At 37.3% G+C, this 25,698-nt stretch overlaps 1 protein-coding gene across 3 annotated transcripts in view; it reads left to right on the top strand.

The window, feature by feature from the left end:
* The window catches only part of PIK3C2G (phosphatidylinositol-4-phosphate 3-kinase catalytic subunit type 2 gamma), a 398,295-nt gene that overhangs the window by 163,919 nt on the left and 208,678 nt on the right, over nucleotides 1-25,698 (top strand). For all 3 annotated transcript variants that reach the window (XM_032159742.1, XM_058442576.1, XM_032159744.2), the window contains 2 exons: nucleotides 837-930; nucleotides 3,850-3,944. In XM_032159742.1, coding sequence (XP_032015633.1) covers nucleotides 837-930; nucleotides 3,850-3,944 — 189 coding nt within the window. The remainder of the gene's footprint in view (nucleotides 1-836; nucleotides 931-3,849; nucleotides 3,945-25,698) is intronic.

A 25,698-nucleotide genomic window follows, 5' to 3' on the forward strand; every position in this document is an offset into this window, starting at 1 on the left:
TTTTTCTAAAAAATTGTTTCTTTAAAATTAATTCTTCTTACCAAAGCCCTAGTAATATCTAATCATGTCAAAGCAATATGGAGCCAAAATTGTCTCCAAGCACTTCCCAGGAACTTTGAGATAACTGAATCTATTTCTTCTGATGGAGCAAGATGACAATTTGAGGAATCCATTTCAGGATAAATTGTCTTTGGAACAGGACTTCAAATGCTAAATACCTTCACAAATTTATTTAAATAAAAAACATTTATTAAGTGCCTAATGGGTGCTAAATCTTACAACAGGCAAATGCCATCCAAAAATGAACAAGGCACAGTTTCCTTCAAGAACTTCACAGTCTAGTAAGATTTAGCTGTATTAAATTATTTTTGTTTATTTATTCTAAAGAACTTTAAATTTCTGGTTTGTGGTAAGATCTGGCTAAGACTGGTTAAAAATATTAGATCCCATTTTTAATCATATAATCAGATCTCCAGTTGGTAATAACTTATTTATCAAATGCTTGGCTAAATAAGAAGCAAAGATTTTCATACTACTTTAGAAAAGATTTTAGATTATCCATAATACACATTTTATAGATAAGAAAGCTGGCAGGAATCAGACTTAAAACCACATTTCCAAAGTCTAGTTGAAAGGATTTTCTACTGCAGTCCACATGATAGTATAGAATATGGAAAAATAAGAATTATTTGGTGCTAATATTACCTTAATCGATTGTGGGATAATTGTTTTACCTTATGCACTGGGGGTAGAATTCATTCTCTGTTCTCCCTGACATGTCTTATGCATTATTCCTTACCATTAACAGCTCAGTGGATATATTTACTGTGTATTAGTTTTCCAGATCAAGAAATTCGCAAAGTGGCAGTTCAACAATTAGACAACCTCTTGAATGATGAACTACTGGAATATCTCCCACAGCTAGTTCAGGTAAGAACAGCAGAGTTGCTAAGGAAACACAGGGTTTTAACTAATTATCTCTAAAAGGTTCCCAATGAATCAACAATAGTCTATCTAGAAGTGATATTGCAATTTGGCCACCCAAGGGACTAAATGATGTCAGCATGGGTAATGAAGACATTCTCTATCTGAAATTGTTACAATTACAAAATACATTAATCCCAAAAAGGAAAAATTTTAAAAAATGATTTCATTTATTAGAACATGAAAAAATAGACATGCTCATGATAAAAATTTATAAATATGTATATATAAAATGACAAAAATTACCAAATAAATGTTATGTAGAAAATAATCATTTGCTAGGCAGCTTTTCATAATTTATGAGTTTCTTGCACTTCTTTAGAGGTTTATAATATTGATAATAAATTTTATCATAGTAATTTCTAATAGCCAAATTTTGCCACCAAATAGTACATTTTAGTAACATCAAATATCACAATGTTGGAGTAATTTTAGAAAATAATATAAAGTTATCTAGAAATGTAAGCAAAGACTGATTTAGTCTGAATATGATGAAATGTAACAAGTAAATTACACATGCCACACATGACCATGTAAATAACAGAATATCCAATAGATACAGAATCGAAGGTAAGTTATTTTTGTTTTTTCCAGGATGACTGTATGCTGAGAGCTAAATAGATCTAAACTTGTGGTTTTTATGCTTCATTTTGTTTTTAATCCAGCTTTTTTTTTATCTGAAAGGTCAGGTTGTTACAGCTAGTTTGAATGTCAGTTGCCTCAGGTTTTGAAAAGTGACTGGAAACTGGTAGAAGGAGCCTATATTAATAAACTTTAGTAGAGTATGACTGCACAGAGATTATGAATTTCTCCGAAGTTCTCCTTAAAAAAGAGAGCTGGTTTAGAAATAGCTGTACCATAGAGTACAATCCAATCTTTCTTGAAAACAAGGGTTAATCTAACTTACAAGTTCACCGTTCATCTCATGACTCATGGGTATGGCAACATGCTATTTCTAGCCCAATTCAGGAGAATACATTTTCACAAAAGTCTGTAGACATTAAACTCATTTGAGTCTCTACCCAAGTACACTTGGCATCAGGAATGTCATTGAGACCCATATTGCCGCAAATTCAAATGCATAAGACGGGGTGCACACAATCTAACACAGCAAATACACAGAAGGCAAAATTAAAGTTTCAACTATGTTATGATTAAAAAGGAAAGTTATAAAATGTCCTGAGATGGAAAGAAATCGATAATGTGACTAGAAAATAAAAAAAAAAACACTGGAAGAATTTCAAAACATTCATTGTCCTTAGACTTCTATACTCTACCTTGAATTTCAAACTTCCCAACACATAAAAAATCCTAACCTATTGGTTGTTTTCTGGAATCATGCTATTTTGTTATGTATTATCATGTGAGAATTATGCAGTCTATATTAAAGCTGTAAGAAAGGACCCTAAGGCTATAACAAAACAGAAGATACAGTTCATAGCTAAGAGTCAAATAAGACCCAGACCCAGGGGTTACTGCAAACCACTTCAAATAATGTGGTGTTCACCAGAAAAATTGTCTACATTCTAGATGGTCAGGCAGGATTTAGGGGGAAATTGTATCAGTGGACAGAGTAAAGCAGGAAGCTTGGAAGCGAGGGATAACAAATAGACATTGGGTTCAAGAAGAAATAATGGGGCAGACATCTAAAAAGGCAAGCATGTAGGTAATTCTGAAACATATCTCCTGCTCATATCCTCATATAATATGCTCACTATTAGGGCATAAATAAAACCCATGACCTAGTCAGTCCAGCATTAGCACGTTAAGTGAGAGAGTGCCATGGCTACAGTTTAAGACAGCACATATTATTGTCCTTCTACAGTCAGACATCATCAGGAGTTTATGCAAATTTGCTGAACTCATCTTCAGCACCCTCACACCTTAGGAATTTATAAACTTTCCCATTCTTGAGGATGGCTAGCATATTGAGGTGTTTCTTCAAGTGTATGTATGACTGGATATTGTACTTATTTTTTCCTGCTGTCTGTACTGTGGTATAAAGTCTGGCTTAGACTCTGAAGCTTTTAGAGAGAGAGAGAGAGAAAGAGAGAGAGAGTGTGTGTGTGTGTGTGTGTGTGTGTGTATGTGTAAGAGAGAGAGACTTAAATGGTTTATCAAACAACTAAAGATATAAGCTTTGTCTGTCAAGCAGGAATGGGCATTTTTATGAGAACCTGGTTTTCATTTTCATATAGTCAGATTCCTGGGATGATGATAGCAGCTCAGCTACAGATTGCTGTCAGTGAAGTCCCTGCAGAGGACAGGTGAAGCCCTAAATTAGCTCCCTAAGGATAGTGGGGGCTGCCACTGTTATCTATGTTTTCTACCCAGCTGAGTATCCTAAAAAACTTAAGAGTTGTTCACAGTGGAGATGAAAGAAAGGATTTGGGACTGAGTTATGGTAGTAACAGTCAGTTTTGAAATTTTAAGCAAAACCTCAAGGCCTGGAGGTTAATAATAATACACTAGTTGATGATTTCTGTTAAGGTTTTCAGTGTGCATTAATTTCATCTCCAAACAGGAAAAAATATCTGTGGCTTAATAATATTGTATTTAATAATCCAGGAATTTTTGTGTCAGTATTCTCCCTTGGCACATGGCTGAACTCCACCAACCACCTGCCCTTATTTCTTATCCATATACAAGGAAAGGAAGCAAGACTACACAAATCCAAATGGTGTAATGTATGTGTGTTTTGTTATTAGTCATATACCGACTCATAAAATCATTGAATGTGTTATTAGCATTTTGTTAAAATGTGCATGCTGTTTTCTCTAGTCTTTTCTCAAGCCTCTGAAGTCCCTCTGTATTCTGCTATAATTTTGTTACTGAGAAGTAAAGTAATTGTGTCTCTTACTTCAGGCTGTCAAGTTTGAATGGAACCTTGAGACTCCTTTAGTGCAACTTCTACTCCACCGCTCCTTGCAAAGCATCCAGGTTGCCCATCGTCTTTACTGGTAAGATTAACTAAAACAGGCAAGGATGCCTTTTTAATTGCCAACTTCTCTATGGGGCAGCTTTAGAGGAAGCAGAAGATTCCTTTACCTTATAATTGATACAGACCATAAAATTCAGGCAGTTTGGAGTCTTTGTCAATGTCATTTTTATTTAAGAGGATAATTTGTCATCATTTTCAAAATCTACCAGTTGGACAGTTGCTACTGTTAATCAGGAAGTTCAATCCAAACAGAATTTCAAATCTGAATGATGCCTTTCTTGTAGCTTTAGATGACAAGTGCAATTTGTATATCTACTCCTTGAAGATTTTAATGTAAAATCTAGTTATGAGACTGTTTTTGGAAGAATATGTGGTATAAAAGTACTTTCTGTGCAATATTAGTTATAAACCATAAAATCCAAAGGCTAATGTATACTCATTCTGTTGAAAAATTCTAGAGCACTAAACTTTTCCCAAAGCATAAATTTGAAATATCATTAGTGAAATTTTTGAAATAAGACTGATTCATGAGATGCCAGAATTTCTGTAGCAACACCTGAGGATATTAGCATTTCAGTTTCCCCATTGTTTCTGCCGGAACTTAGCTTCTGTACATTCACCCCACTATTTCTTCGCACATCGAATTAAGATTGTCAAAAGATGCTATTCCTGAGAAGGCGTGTCAGTTGGACGGTTGCTAGTGGAGACTAACGAATGCTAAAAGTGAGGTAGAAGAAGTTCAAGGACCTGGATTAGCTTGTGAATTTCCAATCATCAGCCCAGGTTGGGTGTATGACTAGAGCAGCTGTACCACATTCTCTACAACACCAGGATATATGGAAGGGTATTATACCTACCATTTCCTTTACTTTAAATATCTTTAATGTTGCCATTCTCCAATTCCGTATGGCATGTCCAACGTTCAGAGTATCTATAGTATGATTGGAAATGGGTCCTGATGAATATGAAGAGATGGAAGAGAAAGATGAGGGGGAGGAGAAAAAATGACGATGATGAGGATGATGATTCAGCAGATATGGATGAATCAGAAGAAGATGAGGAGAAAGACAGAGTAGAGTCTTTGATGTTCCCATTCGTAGATGCCACTGCTCGTGCCTATTTTAGCAAGCCTTCTGCTGATGGAAGCATTGGGATGATTCTGGTCTGCTAAACAGATTTCTCAATAATGTAAACAACTAAATTATTCTCAGCATATAGCAGGAAAACCAGAATGAAATATTGTTCCAGGCCCTGGGTTCTGTATGACATTACATTAGGAACTGGATTGTTTTGGTTTGTGTTTTTGACGTAAAGAAGGAAATGGGTTGCTTTTTTTCTCTAGCTAAGGGACAGACTTTTTTTTTTTTTTTTTTTTTTTTGAGTTGGAGTCTCACTTTGTCACCAGGCTGGAGTGCAGTGGTGCAATCTCGGCTCACTGCAACCTCCAACTCCCTGGTTCAAGCAATTCTTCTGCCTCAGCCTCCCGAGTAGCTGGAACTACAGGCACGCACCACCACGCCTGGCTAATTTTTGTATTTTTCATAGAGACAGGGTTTCACCACATTGGCCAGGATTGTCTTCATCTCTTGACCTCATGATCTGCCTGCCTTGGCCTCCCAAAGTGCTGGGATTACAGGTGTGAGACACCAAGCCCAGCCGACATTTCTTTCTTTTAAAATATTTTATACTTAAAAACATAGACAAATGGAAAGCGAATTGTTTTCAATAAGGATTTAAAGTGTAGCAGAAATACCTACACAAGGGTAGATAGATACCATGTAACTGAATAATTCTATGAAAAGATTTCCTGAAGTTGAGAGTTATTTATAAATGAAACAAAATTTGTAATTAGGCCAATCCATTTAGTGATTTCTTATATTTTGTACTCACAGAGAACTAATTGGATAAATAACTTGAACGCTAGTGGTTTGTCCTTTCTTACACAATATATCCCTGGATTTACAGTCTTTATCATCAAGACCTTGACATTGAATTTTTCATCACTACAACCCTGAATTTAATTTCAAGTCTTCAACATGATGACCTTGAATTTAAAGTCTTCAACACTATGACCTTTATCATATTATTCATAGATGCATCATTTTTGAAATGTAGTATGTAAAAGTATTTATGGGTTGTTTATTAACAAAAAAATTCTTCGCAATGTCTCACGTGGTTTAAAATTACTATTTCTGTTTTGTTTCCCCTTAATACACTTGACTATCTAACTTTGTGATAAGTGACATGAATTTTATATTAGGATTAAGTGTGTTTTCCTGAAACATTGATTTTTTTTGTGATTATATAATTAAGAGTTAAGAATAAAATCCTTGGGGGTGGAGCCAAGATGGCCAAATAGGAACAGCTCTGGTCTACAGCTCCCAGTGTGAGCAAGGCAGAAGACAGGTGATTTCTGCATTTCCATCGGAGGTACCGGGTTCATCTCACTGGAGAGTGCCAGACAGTGGGAGCAGGACAGTGGGTGCAGTGCACCGTGTGCGAGCCGAAGCAGGGCGAGGCATTGCCTCACTCGGGAAGCGCAAGGGGTCAGGGAGTTCCCTTTGCTAGTCAAAGAAAGGGGTGACAGACGGCACCTGGAAAATTGGGTCACTCCCACCCTAATACCGCACTTTTCCGACGGGCTTAAAAAACGGCACACCAGGAGATTATATCCCGCACCTGGCTTGGAGGGTCCTACACCCACGGAGTCTCGCTGACTGCTAGCACAGCAGTCTCAGATCAAACTGCAAGGTGGCAGCGAGGCGGGGGGAGGGGCACCCACCATTGCCCAGGCTTGCTTAGGTAAACAAAGCAGCCCGGAAACTCAGACTGGGTGGAGCCCACCACAGCTCAAGGAGGCCTGCCTGCCTCTGTAGGCTCTACCTCTGGGGGCAGGGCACAGACAAACAAAAAGACAACAGTAACCTCTGCAGACTTACATGTCCCTGTCTGACAGCTTTGAAGAGAGTAGTGGTTCTCCCAGCATGCAGCTGGAGATCTGAGAACACGTAGACTGCCTCCTCAAGTGGGTCCCTGACCCCCGAACAGCCTAACTGGGAGGCACCCCTCAGTAGGGGCAGACTGACAGCTCACATGGCCAGGTATTCCTCTGAGACAAAACTTCCAGAGGAATGATCAGACAGCAGCATTTGCGGTTCACAAAAATCTGCTGTTCTGCAGCCACCGCTGCTGACACCCAGGCAAACAGGGTCTGGAGTGGACCTCTAGCAACCTCCAACAGACCTGCAGCTGAGGGTCCTGTCTGTTAGAAGGAAAACTAACAAACAGAAAGGACATCCACATCAAAAACCCATCTGTACGTCACCATCATCAAAGACCAAAAGTAGATAAAACCACAAAGATGGAGAAAAAGCAGAGCAGAAAAACTGGAAACTCTAAAAAGCAGAGCACGTCTCCTCCTCCAAAGGAACGCAGTTCCTCACCAGCAACGGAACAAAGCTGGATGGAGAACGACTTTGACGAGTTGAGGGAAGGAGGCTTCAGACGATCAAACTACTCCGAGCTATAGGAGGAAATTCAAACCAAAGGCAAAGAAGTTAAAAACTTTGAAAAAGAATTAGATGAATGTACAACTAGAAGAACCAATACAGAGAAGTGCTTAAAGGAGCTGATGGAGCTGAAAGCCAAGGCTCAAGAACTACGTGAAGAATGCAGAAGCCTCAGGAGCCGACGCGATCAACTGGAAGAAAGGGTATTAGCGATGGAAGACGAAATGAATGAAATGAAGCAAGAAGAGAAGTCTAGAGAAAAAAGAATAAAAAGAAACGAACAAAGCCTCCAAGAAATATGGGACTATGTGAAAAGACCAAACCTACATCTGATTGGTGTACCTGAAAGTGACGGGGAGAATGGAACCAAGTTGGAAAACACTCTGCAGGATATTATCCAGGAGAACTTCCCCAATCTAGCAAGGCAGGCCAACATTCAGATTCAGGAAATACAGAGAACACCACAGAGATATTCCTTGAGAAGAGCAACTCCAAGACACATAATTGTCAGATGCATCAAAGTTGAAATGAAGGAAAAAATGTTAAGAGCAGCCAGAGAGAAAGGTCAGCTTACCCACAAAGGGAAGCCCATCAGACTAACAGTGGATCTCTCGGCAGAAACTCTACAAGCCAGAAGAGAGTGGGGGCCAATATTCAACATTCTTAAAGAGAAGAATTTTCAACCCAGAATTTCATATCCAGCCAAACTAAGCTTCATAAGTGAAGGAGAAATAAAATACTTTACAGACAAGCAAATGCTGAGAGATTTTGTCACCAACAGGCCTGCCCTAAAAGAGCTCCTGAAGGAAGCACTAAACATGGAAAGGAACAACTGGTACCAGCCACTGCAAATTCATGCCAAACTGTAAAGACCATCGAGGCTAGGAAGAAACTGCATCAACTAACGAGCAAAATAACTAGCTAACATCATAATGACAGGACCAAATTCACACATAACAATATTAACTTTAAATGTAAATGGACTAAATGCTCCAATTAAAAGACACAGACTGGCAAATTGGATAAAAAGTCAAGACCCATCAGCGTGCTGTATTCAGGAAACCCATCTCACGTGCAGAGACACACATAGGCACAAAATAAAAGGATGGAGGAAGATCCACCAAGCAAATGGAAAACAAAAAAAGGCAGGGGTTGCAATTCTAGTCTCTGATAAAACAAACTTTAAACCAACAAAGATCAAAAAAGACAAAGAAGGCCATTACATAATGGTAAAGGGATCAATTCAACAAGAGGAGCTAACTATCCTAAATATATATGCACCCAATACAGGAGCACCCAGATTCATAAAGCAAGTCCTTAGAGACCTACAAAGAGACTTAGATTCCCACACAATAATAATGGGAGACTTTAACACCCCACTGTCAACATTAGACAGATCAACGAGACAGAAAGTTAACAAGGATACCCAGGAATTGAACTCAGCTCTGCACCAAGCATACCTAATAGACATCTACAGAACTCTCCACCCCAAATCAACAGAATATACATTTTTTTCAGCACTATACCACACCTATTCCAAAATTGACCACATAGTTGGAAGTAAAGTTCTCCTCAGCAAATGTAAAAGAACAGAAATTATAACAAACTGTCTCTCAGACCACAGTGCAATCAAACTAGAACTCAGGATTAAGAAACTCACTCAAAACCGCTCAACTACATGGAAACTGAACAACCTGCTCCTGAATGACTATTGGGTACATAATGAAATGAAGGCAGAAATAAAGATGTTCTTTGAAACCAACGAGAACAAAGACACAACATACCAGAATCTCTGGGACACATTCAAAGCAGTGTGTAGAGGGAAATTTCTAGCACTAAATGCCCACAAGAGAAAGCAGGAAAGATCCAAAATTGACACCCTAACATCACAATTAAAAGAACTAGAAAAGCAAGAGTAAACACATTCAAAAGCTATCAGAAGGCAAGAAATAACTAAAATCAGAGCAGAACTGAAGGAAATAGAGACACAAAAAACCCTTCAAAAAATTAATGAATCCAGGAGCTGGTTTTTTTTAAAAGATCAACAAAACTGATAGACCACTAGCAAGACTAATAAAGAAGAAAAGAGAGAAGAATCAAATAGATACAATAAAAAATGATAAAGGGGATATCACCACCGATCCCACAAAAATACAAACTACCATCAGGGAATACTACAAACACCTCTAAGCAAATAAACTAGAAAATCTAGAATAAATGGATAAATTCCTCAATACATACACCCTCCCAAGACTAAACCAGGAGGAAGTTGAATCTCTGAATAGACCAGTAACAGACTCTGAAATTGTGGCAATAATCAATAGCTTACCAACCAAAAAGAGTCCAGGACCAGATGGATTCACAGCCGAATTCTACCAGAGGTAGAAGGAGGAACTGGTACCATTCCTTCTGAAACTATTCCAATCAATAGAAAAAGAGGGAATCCTCCCTAACTCATTTTATGAAGCCAGCATCATCTTGACACCAAAGTCAGGCAGACACACAACCAAAAAAGAGAATTTTAGACCAATATCCTTGATGAATATTGATGCAAAAATCCTCAATAAAATACTGGCAAACCAAATCCAGCAGCACATCAAAAAGCTTATCCACCATGATCAAGTGGGCTTCCTCCCTGGGATGCAAGGCTGGTTCAACATACGCAAATCAGTAAATGTAATCCAGCATATAAATAGAACCAAAGACAAAAACCACATGATTATCTCAATAGATGCAGAAAAGCCCTTTGACAAAATTCAACAACCCTTCATGCTAAAAACTCTTAATAAATTAGGTATTGATAGGATGTATCTCAAAATAATAAGAGCTATCTATGACGAACCCACAGCCAATATCATACTGAATGGGCAAAAACTGGAAGCATTCCCTTTGAAAACGGGCACAAGACAGGGATGCCCTCTCTCACCACTCCTATTCAACATAGTGTTGGAAGTGCTGGCCAGGGCAATTAGGCAGGAGAAGGAAATAAAGGGTATTCAATTAGGAAAAGAGGAAGTCAAATTGTCCCTGTTTGCAGATGACATGATTGTATATCTAGAAAACCCCATTGTCTCAGCCCAAAATCTGCTTACGCTGATAAGCAACTTCAAAGTCTCAGGATATAAAATCAATGTACAAAAATCACAAGCATTCTTATACACCAATAACAGACAAACAGAGAGCCAAATCATGAGTGAACTCCCATTCACAATTGCTTCAAAGAGAGTAAAATACCTAGGAATCCAACTTACAAGGGACATGAAGGACCTCTTCAAGGAGAACTACAAACCACTGCTCAATGAAATAAAAGAGGACACAAACAAATGGAAGAACATTCCATGCTCATGGGTTGGAAGAATCAATATCGTAAAAATGGCCACACTGCCCAAGGTAATTTACAGATTCAATGCCATCCCCATCAGGCTACCAATGACTTTCTTCACAGAATTGGAAAAAACCACTTTAAAGTTCATATGGAACCAAAAAAGAGCCCGCATCGCCAAGTCAATCCTAAGCCAAAAGAACAAAGCCAGAGGCATCACGCTACCTGACTTCAAACTATACTACAAGGGTACAGTAACCAAAACAGCATGGTACTGGTACCAAAACAGAGATATAGATCAATGGAACAGAACAGAGCCCTCAGAAATAACGTCGCATATCTACAACTATCTGATCTTTGACAAACCTGACAAAAACAAGTAATGGGGAATGGATTTCCTATTTAATAAATGGTGCTGGGAAAACTGGCTAGCCATATGTAGAAAGCTGCAACTGGATCCCTTCCTTACACCTTATACAAAAATTTATTCAAGATGGATTAAAGACTTCAATGTTAGACCTAAAACCATAAAAACCCTAGAAGAAAACCTAGGCATTACCATTCAGGACATAGGCATGGGCAAGGACTTCATGTCTAAAACACCAAAAGCAATGGCAACAAAAGCCAGAATTGACGAATGGGATCTAATTAAACTAAAGAGCTTCTGCACAGCAAAAGAAACTACCATCAGAGTGAACAGGCAACCTACAAAATGGGAGAAAATTTTTGCAACCTACTCATCTGACAAAGGGCTAATATCCAGAATCTACAATGAACTCAAACAAATTTACAAGAAAAAAACAACCCCATCAAAAAGTGGGCGAAGGACATGAACAGACACTTCTCAAAAGAAGACATTTATGCAGCCAAAAAACACATGGAAAAAATGCTCATCATCACTGGCCATCAGAGAAATGCAAATCAAAACCACAATGAGATACCATCTCACACAAGTTAGAATGGCCATCATTAAAAAGTCAGGAAACAACAGGTGCTGGAGAGGATGTGGAGAAATAGGAACACTTTTACACTGTTGGTGGGACTGTAAACTAGTTCAACCATTGTAGAAGTCAGTGTGGCGATTCCTCAGGGATCTAGAACTAGAAATACCATTTGACCCAGCCATCCCATTACTGGGTATATACCCAAAGGACTATAAATCATGCTGCTATAAAGACACATGCACACGTATGTTTATTGCGGCACTATTCACAATAGCAAAGACTTGGAACCAACCCAAATGTCCAACAACGATAGACTGGATTAAGAAAATGTGGCACATATACACCATGGAATACTATGCAGCCATAAAAAATGATGAGTTCTTGTCCTTTGTAGGGACGTGGATGAAATTGGAAATCATTCTCAGTAAACTATCGCAAGGACAAAAAACCAAACATTGCATGCTCTCACTCATAGGTGGGAATTGAACAATGAGAACACATGGACACAGGAAGGGGAACATCACACTCCGGGGACTGTTGTGGGGTGGGGGGAGGGGGGAGGGATAGCATTAGGAGATACACCTAATGCTAAATGATGAGTTAATGGGTGCAGCACACCAACATGGCACATGGATACATATGTAACAAACTTGCACATTGTGCACATGTACCCTAAAACTTAAAGTACAATAATAAATTTTTAAAAAAAGAATAAAATCCTTCTAATGTTAAAAACTCACTTATTAAAAACAAATTTTGTTTCCAATCCTGTTTTCAAAAAAAGATTTCTCCTATCATCACCTACACTTGATCCTATTGAACATAATATTCTTTGCATACTGTTCTTCCTACTTTTATTTGTTTTATTAACCTTGTTGACTCAATTTTAATTTCACAGGACAAAGTTTTAACAATTATAAGTTTCAATGACCTAAGGATAAAATTAGATCTATGTTTTACTCTCATGAATGTATGACAGGCATCATTTAGTTGCTTTGATTGATAGTTAAGACCACTAAATAACAGGAAAACAGCAAGTCAATATCATTTTGGAGGGTCATATTTTTCTGCTTCAAGAAATGTTACTCATAATGAGATCACTCTTCTCATGAAAATCACTCAAGAAGACGTAGCAAAGAAGATACACAGGAACTTGGTCAGAGACTGATTTGATGCTTATTTTCATTTTAAATGGCTATTTGAAAAAGCAGAACAATTCCTCTAGCATGTTCCTATAATAAAACATAAGATACACTGACTGGCATGAGGCCCTTCCATGAACAGACTCTTATTAAAGCTCTGAATGAAGTCTTATTTTCTTCAGTTTTTCAGAAAGCTACTTTGGGGCAAATGAAAGTTAAGTGGATACACTTTGTGTATTAAATGTAGGACTCCATTAAACTCAATGTTTAATTCCCTTAAAACTTTACTGCTTTTTGCATGCATTATTAAAATGCATGCATATTAAAAAAGTAACATAGCCAGATAACAATTTTTATTTTAATATTTGAACAAAAATATAAATATATATAAAGTATAAAATATATAAAAGACAATGTTTTAGGCAGGCATGGTGGCTCACGTCTGTAATCCCAGCACTTTGGGAGGCCAAGGCAGGTGGATCACCTGAGGTCAGGAGTTCGAGACCAGCCGGGCCAACATGGTGAAACCCCCATTTCTACTAAAAATACAAAAATTAGCCGGGCCTGGTGGCGGGCGCCTGTAATCTCAGCTACTCCGGAGGCTGAGGCAGGAGAATTGCTGGAACCTGGGAGGTTGCGGTGAGCCGAGACCGCACCATGGAACTCCAGCCTAGGCTGTCAACAGTGAGACTCCATTAAAAAAAACAAAAACAACAACGACAACAAAAAACAATGTTTTAAAGGTATATTAAAAATATAATAAAATATTAAAGACTTATTCTAATTGACTAACGATTGTTAAAATACTTGCACTACCTCAGTAAGTTCTTCATTTGCTAAAGTTGTATGAAAAGTGGAGTCATTTGAAAGGCAACAATGGGTGCACACAAAGTGGTAGATCAATGTCATACTTGCAAATTCATGTAAACACAATTACGTCACTGTTTCCAAAAAGGTTGGAAGAGAAGCTTTTTTGTGTATAATTCTCATCCTTTTGAAAAAAAAAATCAAGCCCATTTTTCCTTTCAGTGATTCAAGGAGAAACTAAGAAGGAATAGAAAAGAATATAAATTATAAATGGACTGTTTTGACAGCTTTGTTTGTAAGAATATGAAAGAAGAGAAATAAAAACAAGGAAGGAGTTTTCTTTAACTTTTAAGTTCAGGGGCACACGCGTAGGTTTGTCACATAGGTAAACATGTGTCATGGGGATTTATTGTGCGGATTATTTCATCACCCAGGTATTAAGCCTATGACCTATTAGTTATTGTTCCTGATCCTCTAAGGGGGGAGATTCAAAAATGCCTACCTCCCCTTAAAACAAATAAAAATTAAGAATCAGGCAACATGCACTAAGCATAAAATAATATTAATTATATTTAAAATATATCAGAGTTAAAAAATAGCTCAAGCCTAGCATCATATTTAGGGAGTGATTGCCTCTGTGCAAACTGTTTGTGTTAAAACTTTAAAGTTGCAGCTCGCATCTCATGATTCATGAAAAAAAAAACTCAAAATATCTTTCCTTAAAAAAAAGTCTTATTTTTAAAAAAAAACTAGAAACCCATCAGTCATGAGTTTAATGAGATTTTTTTTTTTCACGTGGATGAATTACTGCTTCCTCAGATTCACCGTATTCAACACTGAACTAAATATTCTGTCTTGCTCACACAATATTGAGGTCTTCCTTGTTTCTCAATAACATGACCAATTATTCACCAAGCCCTATAACTCTATATATCCTCAACAGCGCTCCCTGCTCCACAACTTCCACCTGTCACTATCAGTGATCAGAAAGTTGCCTCACCAGATATTGAGCTATGAATAAGTAAGATTGGAATGAAAACCATCTTGACTACTTGGCATCACTGTGGGTAGCCTTTCTGAGAGGTGAGATTGACTTAGGCTCATGTGAGTCTCTTCCACTGAAGAGTGAATGCAGGATGAATAGCCCCTATTTTCCAAGGCAAGTGAGTTAACTAGAAGCTTTGTGTTTGAATTTAAAAGCTTTACCTCACAGTTTGCATCCTAAAAGGTGGCTATAAATGGGAACCATAACATTTGGAGTTTATGCCCAGGAGTCTCCTCCCCCATTATGTAACAATTAATTACAAAAGCTTAAATGTAGTGCCCCTTTCCATTTGGAATAGGAAACACTTAAACCACTAGTGAAGTACTGAGTTGAGTGGTGGCCCCAAAGAAGGTATGTCCACAGCCTAACCTCAGAAACCTGTGAATTGTGAATGTGACCTTAGGGAGAAAAAGGGTCTTTGACGATAGAATTTAATTAAAGATCTTGAGATTAGATCCCCCTGGATTATCAGGGTGAGCCCTGAATCCAATGCCAAGTGACCTAAAGAGAGGCAGAAGAGGAGAAGACACACAGAGAGAAGGTCATGAAAAGGGAGGCATTGATTGGACTGATGCAGCCCCAAGCCAAGGAATGCCTAGAGCTACCATAAGCTGGAAGAGGCAAGGAAGGTTCTCCCCTGGAGCCTTGGGAGAGAGCACAGCCTTGCTTACACCCTGATTTTGGACTTCTGGCCTCCATAACTGTGAGAATACATTTCTGTTATCACCAGTTTGTGTTAATTTATTACGGCAGCCACAGGAAAATAATATAACAGACTTTATGAAGGCTCTGAGTCGATTGCCTAGGATGTCACATCATCCAGGAAGCTTTCCCTGACCCTCTCCCAGCCACCATCTGGGATTGAGTATTGCTTCCACATCATGTCCCACAGCATACTGTTCATGACTCTGCCAGACATCATATCACACTCCCTTGACACCCCTGCTGCCCTGTCCCTTCCCCCTCTTAGTCCACAGAGTAGCACAAGACAGCAATCATGTCACACTCTTCCATGTGCCAATCCAGCACAGTATCTGAAACTCAGTAGATACTAAAAAATGTTTTAAAAAGTATGAATCCACAGAAGTGTCTGTAAGGCCATCAATATTTTCACACACAATACTGGAAATTCCATGGTACTCAGGGAATACGAAATTGGGCACTGTCAAAGGCACTGCTGTGCGCCTTTACCTGGCTGCTGCACCCACTCCCATCTGCTGCAGTGACTGCTAACAAAATACGGCCCCTTCACTGGAGAATTAACCTCTGATTCCATAGCTAGCCCCCTGGCCTACGAAGTGGGAAAATCTCTAAGATACAATTTACATTCCAGAGCCTCCCTATAAATCAGATCAAGGTTAGACTTGACCCGAGATCTCATCCTTGTTAATTCCTTTCCCTTCCCTATAATTCTGCTCTTACTCTCTCACAAGATTTTTCCTGAAGAGCACTTCTTCAGTAAATCACAAACAGTGAAATTCTGTCTCACGCCCTGTTCTAGAGAACCTGACCTACAATAAGTATTCCTTATGGAAGATAAAGAATTTAAATATGTGTTTTTAGAAATTGGAGCATCAGTATGCTATGGGATATTTCGTAGGTAGAACAGCAGTATTGCAGTCTTTCCCACTCCTCCTACCAAGTCTGATTGAACAAACTCCAAGAGAGAACCAATTGGAATGAAAAACTGTCTGGTAGGAAGCCATTTTATAACACGGCTCCTTTATAAAGTGTCACTTAAGGCACCTAATGCAAAAATCTCTTCAAAGTGTTCCTTTCAAGTACGGGGATAACCTGAGGTGAGGCTCCCATTTGCAAGCTCTATCAGTGTAAGGACCTTTTTTCTGCTTTATTCACTGATATCTCACAAGTACCTAGAACAGTAACTGGCACTTTATAGACATTCAATAATTTACTATTCAATGTATGAATAGGATTAAGTTTCCTGGACCCAGCTGTGCACATGCAGACTTATGTCAATAGGGGGTGGAGGAGAGCTGCTTCAGAGGTCAACTAAGAGCTGGCCTGGCTAAAGCAATTCCAGGAGATTGACCTGATCAGAAACGAGGCAATGGATATCACTAGTGAAACCAAAACTGGGGAAGAGAGAGAATGTGAGCAGAAGTCCAGGACAAACCAAGACAGGGGTTAGGGCCTAAGAACAAGTTGATGGAGCAGCATCTTCTGTATCAGCTGAGAAAACCACGAAACGAATTAAGCCAATGTTGTCTCTGGTACAGGGTATTCAATGACCATATCCTGTGACTTTAATATGCTATCCATAAAACTGAGATGATGTAAAAATCTGTCCATTTATTTTTTTAAAAATAATCCTCCCTAAACTCTTTTATCTAAAATTTGGGGGCAATTTCTCAAGTCACAGATGACTTTAAATAAAGCAAAAAGATGTGGAAATTTGGCATCATGCGATTCAAAGTCACAGTTGTCTCTCTCACCCCCCTCTCCACAATACGTATCCCCTAATGCCTGAAATTCTCTCATTTGCAAGTCACTCTTTGAGGTTAAGTATTGCTCTCTTCCAGCAATTCTCTTCTAATATGAAAAAATATATATTCTGAACCAAATGATTATGGGAATTTATCATTTTTTCATTAATGTGACAAACATAGAGATGATGGACACTGTTGAACTATTAACGATAAAACAAAGGATGATCCTTGCCTTAAAGAAGCTCAAGGGCTAACACTAGCATCCAGGCAGAAGGAAAGAGCCCACTGGCCACATGGCAGGGACAGAGTAGAGAGAGGGAACTCAACAAATTTTGTCCACTTTACAGTTTTGCCTATGACCTTTTCCAAATAAAAGCAGAGAGGCAAGGCCAGACATCCAGTGAATAAAAAAGTCTGTGTGCTCCCATTCTGTCAGTTTTAAATACTGATAAAGGCTTACAAATGAATACACAAAGGAGGTAAATGCTCTCTCTTTCTGCTTTGATGTCTGGTACACACCCTGAAGCAAGGGGAAAGAGCTGTACTTCAGGGAGGTCTTGCAGAGCAATAGAGCACACATGATACAGAATCCATAGGAGGCTTTAAAGCCTCAGCCCTTTACCTTTGAGAATCATTATTTTGCAACTAATTTATTTTTTTACCTTTACAATGTAATAAATAATGAATTATTGCTTCATCTTTTGTTAGGGAAAGATATGTCTCACTGACTTTTAATATTGATCTGCTGTAATCATCTTTCCACTCTGTTGTCCTCAGAAATGTATACATAGGATAGAATCCCTACATTCAGCAACTTGCTTAAACCAAAAGTAACTGTTCTCTATCCCAACCAACCTGAAGAAAAAGAGGCAGATAGTGGTAACAAGGTTTCCTTTGTACACAATAATCTGTAAAATCTATTAGCATAGTTTTCCAGTGAAGGCATAATACAGCAACAGTTGTTTTTGTCTGTTTTGTTTCTATTTTATGCAATAGAGATTTTAAGTAGTTCCTTTAATAAAAAGATTTTTAAAATACCCATACAATCTTTAAATTAATTTGGTGTCATTTAAGCCTTATTACTGCTATTAAATACCTATGAAAATAGAATCTTATACAAACTTCTACCACAAATCAAGGCAAAAGCCAAGAAAAGAGCTCCAGCATCAATGTATCACTGGTTTAAATCATTTCTCCCTCAAAATCTTCTATTTTGTTAAGAAAAAGTGACGAGTTATGGAAATGAACATTATGTATATACATAATGAACTCAAATGTTGAAATTTGGACCCACCCAGGCCTTTGGGAACTGAGCTTCCTAATCCACTGTCCAGCAATTTTTCATTATAATAACCACATCCAATTACATCACTGCTTCCTTAGATAGTAATCTGGTTTCCCTATAATAATGTTAGTCCCCCACTGTCATAGTTTATACTAGGGATTTGGGTTAAGTCCTTGAAAAGCAGTATTACAGTGTTTAATTATTTATTGTTTCTCAATCAGACTTGCTCTAGCCAACAAAAAATATGGTTGGCAAAAAGGCATTCTCTTTAGAAATTATTCCTGTCTTCTAATAATATTTGAATTTGGCATCCAAAAGGAATATACTAACAGATATTCATAGAGTTACAGTATTTTGAAGTCAAATGGGATGTGAAGGATCATCTGCTATCCCAGAAAGGGATCTCAACATGTTAAGTGATTTTTCCAGTGACAATCATCTAGCTGATTAAAGAATTGAAATTAAAATATGTTTATGATATCTCATGCCCAATTCAGATTTCTTTCTAATTCAACATCTACCTTAAAAAAGGGTAATTTGAAGAATTCATGAAATGTTTGTTTTTTCTATCAACAATTAGGAACTCATTCAAGTACTGAAGATGTGACTTTTTTAACTTAAGAGCAAAACTGAAATGAAAACCATATTGCAAATTGAGATATTTAAAAGCTCAAAATTGTTGCCCCTCGTTGTCGGCATGACTCACAAGTGCTGTCAGTTGTAAATGTTCATGAGTAGGTATATACAATAAGCCCACTAAAATTGTATCCTTGAAGGAGCTTTGAAGTAGATAGTAGATTGTTTCCAGAATCTTTCTTTTATAGTGTCTAATTGATATTTAAAATATTAAATGTGTCCCGTCGTGGTGGCTCATGCCTATAATCCCAGTACTTTGGGAGGCCGAGGAGGGTAGGTCACGAAGTCAGGAGTTTGAGACCAGCCTGCCCAACATGGTGAAACCCCGTTTCTGCTAAAAATACAAAAATTAGCTGGGCGTGGTGGCAGGTGCCTGTAATCTTAGCTACACCGGAGGCTGAGGCAGGAGGCTGAGGTAGGAGAATCACTCGAACCCAGGAGGCGGAGGTTGCAGTGAGCCAAGATCACGCCATTGCACTCCAGCCTGGGTGACAGAGCTAGACTCCATCTCGAAAAAAATAAATAAATAAAAATAAAACATTAAGTGTGCTCTTTTAGTTTTACTATTAAACCATAAGTGATGATAACAATAACTGAGTAATCTACCTAGTAGACTCACTTTGTACTTATTTTTCAGCACCTATTTCATAAAACCAAGACTTTCTCAGTTTTCTCAAAAACACTGTTTAATTAAGCAACTACCAATTATGCTAATACAATTAAGTCATCCATTTCATCAAGTTAAATGAGTTAGAAAATAAATCCCTCTAGGATGGGAAAGAACATGACAATAATAAAATGTAGGCAAATGAGTGTTTGGTTTCCTTCCAACTAAAAATACACAGTAAGCAGTAGGGTACAGGCCTGAAGGACAGGGAAAAGATCTGGGATGGTGACAGAAAATTGAATGTCATCAGCTCATTGATGGGACTTACCCGGAATCCTTTCATCTTATGGCTCAGTCATTCCCTATCCTCATCCACTGGTGCTGCAATAACAGAATATCTGAGAAATAAACAACAGAAATTATTTCTCTAAGTTCTGGAGGCTGAAAAATCCAAGATCAAGTGAGATTGCACCTTGAACACTGCATCTTCCAGAGGAAAGGACTGTTGTTCCTCATGTTGTAGAAGAGTCAAGAAAAGCAAACCGACTTTTGGGAGACTTTTTATAATGGCATGAATCCATTCATGAGTGAATGGATCCTGAACATCTTCCATTAGACCCCCATCTGCCAATACTGTTGCATTGGGGATTAAGTTTCCAGCTCATAAATTTTTAAAGGGAACACATTGAAACCATCACATCCCCTAATTTGGAACTCTCAAATGTATTCCCTGAACCTGGACCCAAATAAGATAGAATCATAGCATATAATCATAGAACCATAGCAAGAGAATCATAGCATCATGTTGGAGATGCTTTTAGATGCTAATAGCAGACATCGCTTTTGTCTATACTCCATAGGCCAGAAGTCAGTAATAATGCCCCCACCTAACTGCAAGGTGGCAAAGGAAAGTGGTCCATGTTTGTATATATACAGAAGCAAAATGCAGTTTAATTTGGTAAACCCATAGCAGTTTCTGCCATACAAGTAAAACAGCATAGATTATTCAAGAAATCTCTCCATAAAGTGGCAGAGGAAGAGGGCATGAAAGAAAAGCCAATATCCACCTTTCCACATATTAATTGGCTTTCTTTTCAAAAACCAAAATTAGTCTTAACAGACAAAAAAAGATTACCAGCTAACTACTCCAGTAAGAATCATCATTTTAACAGACATCCTCTAAAAATGTCTTTGACTTTTGTCCAAAAATTTTACAAATAATTCCAAGAGATTTACCCTATGGGTACATTTTGTAACCAGTTTTTTTTTTTTTCTGGAGGGCTCATTATTAAGATATTTATGTAGCCGTGGTATATGACTGGCATCTCAGCTCAAGAAATTCAGAACTGAATTCAATATTCCTACCCTCTACCCTTTCAATTCTTTCACCCACCATTCCCAAACGTTTAAAAATACACAGTGCCCTAGTTTCCGGCCATTACTAAGATATCCAACACAGAAAATCTAGAAGACATTATTTTTACCCAATAATCTTCATTTACTTATTTCTTAAGTCTTGATTCTCCTTTCTCATAAATTTGTCTTTAATTTGCCCTTTCCTTTCTACTTTATAGCTAGCACGTTTGGTATCATCTACTTGGACTATCACTACTGCTTCCAGGTTGTTTTCCTTCACTTTTATTCTTACCTATCCCCAGTCCATCCATCCTCCACACTGCTCTCAGAATAATCTACACATATAATAACTTGATCCCAAACTCATAAAGTCGGCTCCAGGCCATGGGTAACCTCCAGCTGGTTAGCATAATTTCTTAATTCCAGTTTCCTCTTTTCTTATGACAGACTTTAGAATTAGACTATGAGATCCACGTTAAGAGAGAAAATCCATTCTCTCTTAATACGACTTGGCAATGGAGCTTCATAGTTTCCACTCTGCCTATCTCCCACCTCATCTTGTAAGCCTTTCTACATCCAAATATAATCTTTTTTTTAATTATTCTCAAGTAGTTACTTAAATTCTCAAATCTTTCATGCCCTGGTGACTTTGCACACAGTTTTCCAACTTCTTGAAATGCAGTTGTCCCCTTGTCTGTCTATACAGAATCCTTTAGGACTCAGCTCAAGATTTTATCCTCTTTGAAGATGTCTCTGACCTTGGCTCCCCTGTATGCATCTACAATACAGTTCTTAACATATTTCATACTTTACTTCACCATTTCCCTTCCTTCACTTGAAGATACTTAGAGCTACAAGTAACAACAACAACAAAAAAACCCTGATTCAACTGGTTTACAATTATATAAAGAATTAATTATTTTATCTCACATAACAAGAAGCTCTTAAGTAGTGTGGTTCCAAAGTTTATTATTGCAGCAGCTGACTGATGATGTCACAACCTAATTTCTTTCCATCTTTCTGCTGTGCCATCCTCACCATGTTGACTTGTCCTTAGTCTACTTCACATCATTGTTACAAGAAGACTGACATGATGGGTCTCACATCCATACGTGATTCCATGCAGCAAGAGTAAAGGGAATGTCTCTTCCTCAGTTAGAAAATTTTTCCATAAACCCCACAGCTGAGTTAACTTCTCATATTATTTGCCAGAATTGGATCCCTTATCATGAACCCGTGATATGACCATATGGCAATCTGATGACTCAGCTTACATGATTGGTTTAGCATATTCACAATTTATCTCTAAACTGGTCATCTTCCTTTAAGCTTTTTGATATCTGAATAAAAGTGGATTCTTTTTGCAGACATGAAGGGGAGAGTAGATTTGGTATAGACAAACCCTATGTTTCTCTTCTGCACTGTGAGGACAAAACTTAACCATCCATCCTTAACATAGAACATGGCACACAGTATACAATTCATTCAATACCTATCGAATGAATAAAAATAATCACACCACATACATGTGTATTGCCTACAGGTTAATTTACCTTGACTACTATCCTTAGAACAGCAGGTAATCCGAACAAGTCATATTACAAAAGATGTATTTTTCTCTTTTAAAAAAAATGGACTCTCTAGCTCTCTGGAATTGGATAAAGTTGAGTTAAATGACTTACAGAATAACCTGACGTTCTGAATAAAGGTTTTTGAAACAGTATCAAGTGTTACATTGATCCCATTCGTAGTGTGAGTTGTTTTGTACTGATTTAAAAACGATGTTTATTTAACCCTGATTGAAAACGTAAGGCTGCATCTAGTTATTTGGCAAAAAAGTGTTTTCTGGGGAGGCCTTGTTAAGCAACCACTTACCATCTTTTAAAATACAATTTTCTGCACTGAGATTCTCTATGAGCATTGGGGAATTACTAAACAGTTTCTGATATTTTCTGGCTTCTCTATTCTCCACTTCTATTTTGTTTTCCAGGGCTGTGAAGACTCAGAGTTCTCTGTATTTTGTATTAGTTAATGGATAAGGCTTTTATTTTCAGGCTCCATCTTAATTTTTTGTATCTTTGTTCATGAAAAGATTGCTTCTTGAAAATGTTGAATGGGGATTTTTCTTGCTTTTCTTCTAATTCAATTTTATACTTCATTTGTATACAATTAATATTTATAAGAAAACGACAGTTACTTTCTTGTTTCTTGTCTAAAGAACTTCATATGTGTTGCTTTTATTGTAAGAAAACCAAGACTTGGATATTTCAATCAAACACTTGTTACATTTAATAACTTAGAATTCTTGTACTGGCTTTGGTATGTATGATTTATTTTTGACCAATGAAAAATGAACAGCTTCCACAAATAGTGACTTTTCAGACTTGACAGTCTACCTGATACACTAACCACTCTTGACAGAATGTCAGATAATTGGGTTATCTTCCTTGGGTTTAGTTATCTGAAGTTGTTAAAGGGAAAAACCCTAATGTACGTGTCACTTTCCTTTTTAAATTGGGCACTAGGCCCATATGTTTCTGAGAGTGCTGTAAATGTCATTAATTTACCAAAATGGTGGAACTTCTGTTTTCTTCCAACTAAAATTTATGATTATTTTTAAAGAGACTGCTGCTCAATAAACTGTTGACATAAATGGATTGATGATGCTGAAAATCACACAAGGCAGTCTAGATAATCAATTACTAGATATTGTAGGGACAGCTGCATAAGTAGACTGGTAGACTTCAGTGAACAGAAGCAAGAAACTGCCTAGGAAGCATATCGAGGAAAGAGAGTTTTATGTTACTCATTCATTCTTTAATTCAAATATCTATTCTCCCAGTTTTTGTTGACTGCCTACTATGCACATAATATATAGCTCTTGTGGAGGAAATAGAAAATATAAACAAGTTATAATAAACATGGATTAAGCAATATGTGTTTTTTTTAAGTCTTCTAGCTATTTCAGGCAGCTACCACAAACACTAGAGTCATTTTTCCAACCCTTTTGTCTCAATAAATTAATTTTAAACATTTTATTTAGTGATTTTCAAGTCTTCCTTGACTAGATTGTAAACCTGAATTCAATGTATTTATTAACAATTATTTATTCTTAGACATAATTGTGTCAAGTGTCTACAGACCCCTTTCCAGGATCAAGAAATTTCAAGAACTGAATTGGTGATCAGACGGTGACTTGGATAATCTTCTGGAAAATTTTGCTGTTCTTTCTCTGCTATAAAGAAAGGAATACTAAGGTTTAAGGTTAAACAGTAGACTGTAGTTTGGCTCTGACTGAGAGAGTGTTGCTAAGAATTCTAATCATCTAACTTCTGCTTTGACTACTCCTTCTTGTCTTGACAAGACTGTCTTATGGTAGACATAGTATAGTTAATGCTAGACATTATGGTAGTCATTTCAAATATTACTTCATTAATTGACAACAATTCTTTAGTCTCCATTTCTCTGAAAAATATTAATACTCAGAGAGGCTAGGTATACAGAGCTATTAAGAAGAAGAGCCAACATTTGATCCTGTGCCTCATACATTAGTACCCATCAATCTACTTACATATTATGAAAGCTATAAAAATAACAACAAAAGATAGAATAATGTAATAGAGGGAGAACAAGATTTGGAGAAAAACATACTTGAAGAAAAATTTCAACTCAGGCCTCTCCTAAGCTGGGTGGCCCTTGAAAAATTATTCAACCTCCCTGATCATCAATTTCATTACCTATACAAGAAATACAATTGGGCTTAACACAGTTATTATTAAACATATATACTGTATAATATATATAATATGTATTTATACCTTCAAGAATATGTTTTTGGAGTCATTTAGAAAGGATAAGAAGTATCACCAAAGTTTCAGTTTCCAAGGTTGTATCGCAGATTACTAATGACATGGAATTTGGATCTCAGATTCCTGACATTTGACTCCTGACTCCTACCATTGCATTGCTCTTCTTGTCTTATCCTAATTGCAAATTTAAAATTTAAGTTTAATAACAGAGTTTGAAATGAGTAAAAGGAGTAGTAGAAAAATCACTGTATAAACAAACTAGTTTATGGACCTGTTGAGAAAAGTTTTTGAAACATTCTAAGTGTCAGAACAAGTTGGAAATATGTGTGTCATTTAGTGTCAGAGAAATTTAACATACAGAGAAATCTAGCAAAAGTCACAGATTGCCAGTTGATACATGTTTTTGCATTTCAACAGCCAACACATATTTCACTCACATCCCTCATCTGCCTGCTAGTATAATACAGATCAAGAAAGTACAAGTAAAAGTCTTCATCAATTTCTTAGTTCTTTTAAAGCGTTATTTAATGTATTAACCTTATTATATTGACTCTACTATTTACACTAAAATAGAGTTGAGTGTTAGAAACTCCACCTCTGACTTCTTCAAGTTCATCAGACCACTCCATAATTTGACTTGCTTTCCCGCCAACTTTCTGAGCCACTCATGTATGTATCTGGGGTAATTTCTTTTATCACTCTCTGTATATAACAAGTCACTTGTGAAATGTCTCATGAATCAGTACCCTTTCTTAATCTCCACTAAACCTTTAACTCAGTATGACATCATTTCCTTACTGCTAGTGCTATGTTTTTTTACTCTGTCTTCCTCATTCAAGTCTCTGTCTATACCACATCATT

The sequence above is a fragment of the Hylobates moloch genome, unplaced genomic scaffold (assembly GCF_009828535.3).
Source record: "Hylobates moloch isolate HMO894 unplaced genomic scaffold, HMol_V3 SCAFFOLD_8, whole genome shotgun sequence".
NCBI classification, from domain to species: domain Eukaryota; kingdom Metazoa; phylum Chordata; class Mammalia; order Primates; family Hylobatidae; genus Hylobates; species Hylobates moloch.